Here is a 6,043-nt window from a genome sequence, read left to right as displayed (position 1 = left end):
CTTTCCAGGGAAAAGGCGGTGCTGCCTCTTCAAAGAACAAAACACTGTTTAAGAGTGATGGCGGGGAGTGTGCAAAGAGAGCAGACGGCACCATTCCAGGTAAAAGCTTTGGGGAAAACGCTAAAAAAAAACCGGACACTTTTGTTACATAAAAATACGTAGGTTTGTCATGAGGAAAAATCAGGTCTCGCTTATAGATTCTCTCAGGAGCAGCTGATGAGGTCTTCAAATTTAGGAAGACCAAGTTCTGAAGTTGGGCAAGTCAGCGTTGTGAGTCCTGATTGCACTGCTGGGGGCAGATGGTTTAGCCTGTGGTCAGAGCTACGGTGACTCTAGCTCTGTTGACAAACACTGCCCGCCCGGCCTGGGCGCCTGGAAGTCCCAGTTTACCACATAACGCAGTTCTCACAGTGGGTCAAAACCAGGGTGTTTTCAGAACGCAAGCGCGAATGTCGTTCTAAGTCTTGTCCTTGAACTCAGAACCTCACGTCTCGTTCACCGTTGCGAATGCTCCTCTCACCTTAATATGGGATGCGTTGATGTACCCGGTGTTGTTCTCTTTGGTTGGGACCAACTCCACTCTGGCATCGTCATAGGGAAGCACGTCCTGGAATCGGTTTCTTTCGGCATTTTCCGGGAGTCGTGCCGTTGAGCACTCCCCATCGACGAGCCGTTTTTTAAGGATTCTTTCATATTCTGTGAACACCATTCCCTGTTCCAACCGCTGTTCCAGAATTTTACACTGTGAGCGGAATGCGGGGGGACAACAGGAGTAAAGTCACAGGCACAGCTATACATCGACTGCACAGCTGCTTCAGGTCTAGCATTACCTACTAGTGAAAATTCTAGTTGAAACCAGAGTTAAATTTTTACCAAGCCATAACAACAGCAAATGAAATAATCGTACTGATGAGAAATAAAGGCAAAAACATTCCGTTTAGCCCTGGCTGGTTTGGCTCTGGATAGAGCATCAGCCTTCGGACTGAAAGGTCCAGGGTTCGATTCCAGTCAAGAGCACATGCCTGGGTTGTGGGCTCAGTCCCCAGTGTGGGGTGTGCAGGAGGCAGCCAATCGATGATTCTCTCTCATTATTGATGTTTCTCTCTCTTCCTCTCTGAAATCAATAAAAAAATATATATTTAAAAAAAAAAACACAAAAAACGTTCCATTTAAAGGTGAAAAACTGGCCTAAAGCAATTTGTTGGATTCATTTTCTCTAATTTATGGTCAGTTTTGTGATCCCTATAAAACAGAAAATTCCCCGTGGAGATCAGTAAATCCTAGAGAAATCCTAGAGTAGGATCACTGATCCCAAAATCAATGAATAAATTATATTAAAAAATGTAAAAAGGGGTAAATGTTGGAAACCATCTCTGGGACCCAGTGGTAAACAAATTAATTTTTGCTTAGCGTGCTTCATGTCTACCGTGGTTGCCAAGGAAGTTTTGAAAGTTTCTGTAATCTTTTACTATGGAGATAATTTTCAGTGAAAGAAAAGCAACATCTGCCCTCTTTCCTGTGTGTTCCCATAGACATTTGCAGATCTCCTCTCTAACTTTAAAGCCATTAAAAACCAAGACTGCCACAGATGGCTGGAAGGAGGTAAAGAACATTCAGAAGGGAAAAAAAAAAACATTCCAGCCTGAACTTATCCATTAAGACATTAGCTATAAATCTGCCCCAAGTTTGAGGTTCAGATCACAGAATTCCTTAACAGTCATTTACGATCTCTGAATGTGTTAGAAAATGCACTGGCATCCCAGGAAGCAGACGTGCAGCATGTTCCCAGCTCTCCCGGGGAGGGGACCAGCCCGCTGTACGTACCCTCTCATCATTGGTGGCTCTGGCTGACACGTCCTTCCCCTCGTCGGGCAGAGGCAGGCGAGACAGCGACAGTCCATTCAGGGCAGCCAGCTTGAGAGGACCCATTTTTTTTGCATCTACTCGGCTCTTTTTCATTCCCTATAAAAATATTGATACGTCTATGTGAAATATACACAAGTACAGCCCCTTGGAAGAGAAAATGAAGACTGGAAACAAACAGGAGAAATTGCGCTCCCTCACACACGCGCGCACACACTGGTTTAACAGATATTAGGAGGGTGACATTCCTTTCAAGGCCAAAGCCCTGATAAGTCGCCCAGATAGGAGGTTTTGAAATGCAGCCGGTTTCGGGGTTCTGTTGTAATGAAAGGTGAGGCTCCCGGCAGACAGCATTCCGGCACAGAACTCCCCAATTTCAACTCGGCACACCAAAAAAATCAGCTGCTGTCCATAAAAAGGGTTTTAAATACAATCATCTGATTGCAATTAGCTTTGATGATTTTATAAAAATATATAAATTAGTTCTTTAAATCATTCTGGAAAAAATGGAATGTTTTCTGTGGTAGCTTGCTGTTCTGTTCTGCAAGTCTATGTTTCAGACTTGTGTGACCTGAGTTGGATCACCACACCTCTCAGAACCGCCACGTTTTTAAACCAGGAAAATCAAACAGGGCTGAAATCTCCATCACAATATTAGAAAGATCGGATATAAGAGAACACATCATCACATCCTGCCGACGTGGCTCAGTGGTTGAGCATCAACCCACACACAAAGAGGTCACCTCCCGGTCAGGGCACGTGCCCAGGTTTTCGAGCTCGATTCCCAGTAGGGGGCCGTGCAGGAGGTAGCCCATCGATGTTGATGTTTCTCTCCCTCTCCCTTCCTCGCTCCAAAATCAATAAAAATATATTTATAAAAGAGAGAGAGAGAGTACATCAACAGAAGCTCTCTCCTGAGAAGCAGTGTTCCTAAACTTATTGTTCAAATGAATGATTGTCTCTAAAGCAAATAAGCCTAAGAATGCTAAGTTTCCTTAGCTAGTCTACACCTCCTTGGAAGTCACAATTATCCTAACAACAGTAGCCCCAATTTTTAAAAAATGGTTTTCTCAGTTCTGTCTCATAAAGAAACCAGCTCTACCAGCCTGGGAGGTAGGGAGGAGGAGGGAGACTGGAACAAAGTGAGAGAGGGAGGTTAAAAGGTTCCTGTACAGGCGAAAATTTCATGATGATTCTAACGTGTGCAAAACACAGTGGTAGGCTGATACATGTTCAACAACTGGCCCTCCAGTGGGGGAAAGTTCTGATTTGTCAAGTTTGCCAATTTCCCTGGTGCAAATACTCCCACCATGGCCTATTTCAAACTGTCAATGTAACACCAATGGAATCACAAAGAGTCCTGAAGATTTAAAGGTCAGTTCTCACCAGCCAGGATGTGGTGGGTCAAGATGCCCTGGCTGGGATCAGCTGGAGGAAGCTGATTGGCTGTCAGCCCAGTTCTAAGGCCAGTGTTTGAAGAAAGGGGCATACAGTCAAAAGCAGCCTCGAATACCCCTTTTACTTAGACCTGAGAGTACAAACATGTGGCTTTAAACACCTGCAAGTGATTTCTTAACGTGAGAACCACCACACCATACTAAGGTTGCAACGAAAAGAACATCTTTATGCAGCTGCATGAGCACTCAAACCAGTCCACCTTTTCAGATAGCGATCAAGTCCCTGAGGTGGAGATGGGTGGAGAGTTCTAAAGTGATCCTGCTTGTCTGCAATTTATGTCACTGTTTTTAATCCGAAACCTCTATAACCTCAATTCACATTGCCCTGTGAGCTGAGTTTCTTGGTTGTAAGAGTTAAATGATACAATGGTAAATAGGGCTGAGCTAGTCAATTCTTGGGAAGCTGGGAAGCTAAATGTACGGTGCCACATCACAGTAATGTGTTAAATCTGAGCACTTCCTGGGTGCCAGGAGCTCACTTTGTCCCCCCCAACAACTCTCTGGGCTCATCTTCCTTGACAAAAGAGAAAACTGAGTCAGAGATTAAAAAGCTTGGCCAAGGTCACACAGCTGCCTCTTTGTATAGAGAGAAGGTAATTGGTGTCAAAACAATAAATAGTACCTTCCAATGATATCAGTTATGCTGCATATAGAATTCAGAAGCAATTTCCATGCCTATCCTTACAGAGAACTTCATGCCACAGCAGGCAGAGCAGAGATGACTGACTGCCTCTGTGTGACAGACAGGGAAGCTGAGGTTGTGGTACATGAGGGTCTGGCCCACTGAGCAGAGAATAAAAAAAAAAAAAAAGGGCAGGCTCTACCCAGGGCTGGCGTGGCTCAATGGTTGAGTGCCAACCTATGAACCAGGAAGTCACAGTTCGATTCCGTCAGGGCACATGCCCAGGCTGCGGGTTAGATCCCCAGTGTGGGGCGTGCAAGAGGCAGCCGATCAATGATTCTCTCTCCATCAATGTTTCTATCTCCCTTTCCCTCTCTGAGATCAATAAAAATATACTTTAAAAAAAAAAGACAGGGTCTAGACTCAGACCAGTTTCCCCACTATCTGGTCCTGTACCTGTCCCCTGGCCCCAGTTCCCATGCATGTGTTTCAAATAAAGAGAATCCCTTATGGGAAAAGAAGGGGAGCAAAAGCACAGCCAATCACATAGCTTTATTAAATTAATACTGTAGGTCTTAAAAGTCAATGAGAGAGAAAATCTGTGTTTTTAGGGAACCAAATTGGTCAAAATCCTCAGATTTAGCAGGACTTGCTAGGCTCACTAAAAACGCACAGTGACAAGAGGCCTGACTACTGGACCACACTCAGAACAAGCATCGTTTGGGGAAAAGACTCGGGTCACATGGAAATGATGGACAGGTCTTGATGTACTCAGGGGAGAGTAATAACTATGAAAGGGACTGTGCAGCTGGCTCAGGGGCCCCAGCAGGGTCGCTGGGGAAGACACATCCACCCCCTGCCCCACCCTGAGCCACTGACTATGGGCCCACACCTTCAGCCAACCTGAGGCAGGGGCCTGTAGCAGTTCTCAACCTGGGGGTCGCGAACAATGAAAATACATTTTGCATATTAGATATTTACATTATGATTCATAACAGTAGCAAAATTACAGTTATGAAGTAGCAACAAAAATAATTTTATGGTTGGGGGTCACCACAACATGAGGAACTGTATTAACGGGTCGCGGCATTAGGAAGGTTGAGAACCACTAGCACAGGTAGGTGAGTAAGAATATGCTCTCCCGCCCTAACCGGTTTGGCTCAGTGGATAGAGCGTCGGCCTGCGGACTCAAGGGTCCCAGGTTCGATTCCAGTCAAGGGCATGTACCTTGGTTGCGGGCACATCCCCAATAGGGGGTGTGCAGGAGGCAGGTGCTTGATGTTTCTCCCTCATCGATGTTTCTAACTCTCTATCCCTCCCCCTTCCTCTCTGTAAAAAAATCAATAAAATATATTTTTAAAAAAAGAATGTGCTCTCCCCCCAAATTAAAAGTAAACTTCAATTATCCAAACCCCAAATTCATTAAAAGAAAACATAGTTAAATCCACAGCATGACTGTAAGTAGTTTCAATTTATGGATATTTATCTATTTCATAAGCACAATAACACTGGGGGAATTTTTTCCTATTTATGGAGATGCTTCCAGCATCTCAGAGGATCTGAAATACAAGGCCGGAACCACACTTGCGATGGGCCCCCAAGTCTGAGTTTGCTGCCTGGCAGAGATGAGGAGTCCTAGCTGCCAGGACATGGGGAGCAATGTGAGACAGGACGGACAGGTCAGTGCATGGCTGTCGGCTGGGGGTGGAGGCCCAGGCAGTGAGGAGCGGAAGCCTGAGCGATGCAGCGAGATGTCTCAGAGTGGACACCCCGGCAGGCCAAGGCCACACAGGCTCGGTCAAAGCGTGGGGACTCAAAGTTAAAAGGTTTCCGTGGAAAGGCCGAGAACAGCGAGGCTTAGATAAGCGGTTATTATGGAACAAAACATTACATACACTATAACTCGCCCGAGAACAGTGTAGCAGATAAGAGAACACGTTGCAGAGATAAACACGGGTTTAAAACTCCAGTTGGTCCCTCACTCAATCTATGACCTTGGAAAGCTACTTCATATCTGAGTCTGCTTCCTCGTCCGCAGGAACAATGGGCCTGTTGTAGAATGGACACGGTAAAGCGCATGGTAGATGCTATGGAAAGGGCA

At 45.5% G+C, this 6,043-nt stretch overlaps 1 protein-coding gene across 1 annotated transcript in view; it reads right to left on the bottom strand.

Moving 5' to 3' along the window:
* The window catches only part of PTPN21 (protein tyrosine phosphatase, non-receptor type 21), a 65,345-nt gene that overhangs the window by 8,008 nt on the left and 51,294 nt on the right, over positions 1 to 6,043 (bottom strand). The window contains exons 13-14 of the mRNA XM_015571307.1: positions 1,825 to 1,962; positions 521 to 742 (exon numbers count right to left, since the gene is read on the bottom strand). Of these exons, the coding sequence (XP_015426793.1) occupies positions 521 to 742; positions 1,825 to 1,962 (360 nt within the window). The remainder of the gene's footprint in view (positions 1 to 520; positions 743 to 1,824; positions 1,963 to 6,043) is intronic.

This window comes from Myotis davidii, unplaced genomic scaffold (genome assembly GCF_000327345.1).
Source record: "Myotis davidii unplaced genomic scaffold, ASM32734v1 scaffold732, whole genome shotgun sequence".
Lineage (NCBI taxonomy): Eukaryota > Metazoa > Chordata > Mammalia > Chiroptera > Vespertilionidae > Myotis > Myotis davidii.
The sequence above is the reverse complement of the archived record's forward strand: the minus strand, read 5'-3'. Positions and strand labels throughout refer to the sequence as shown.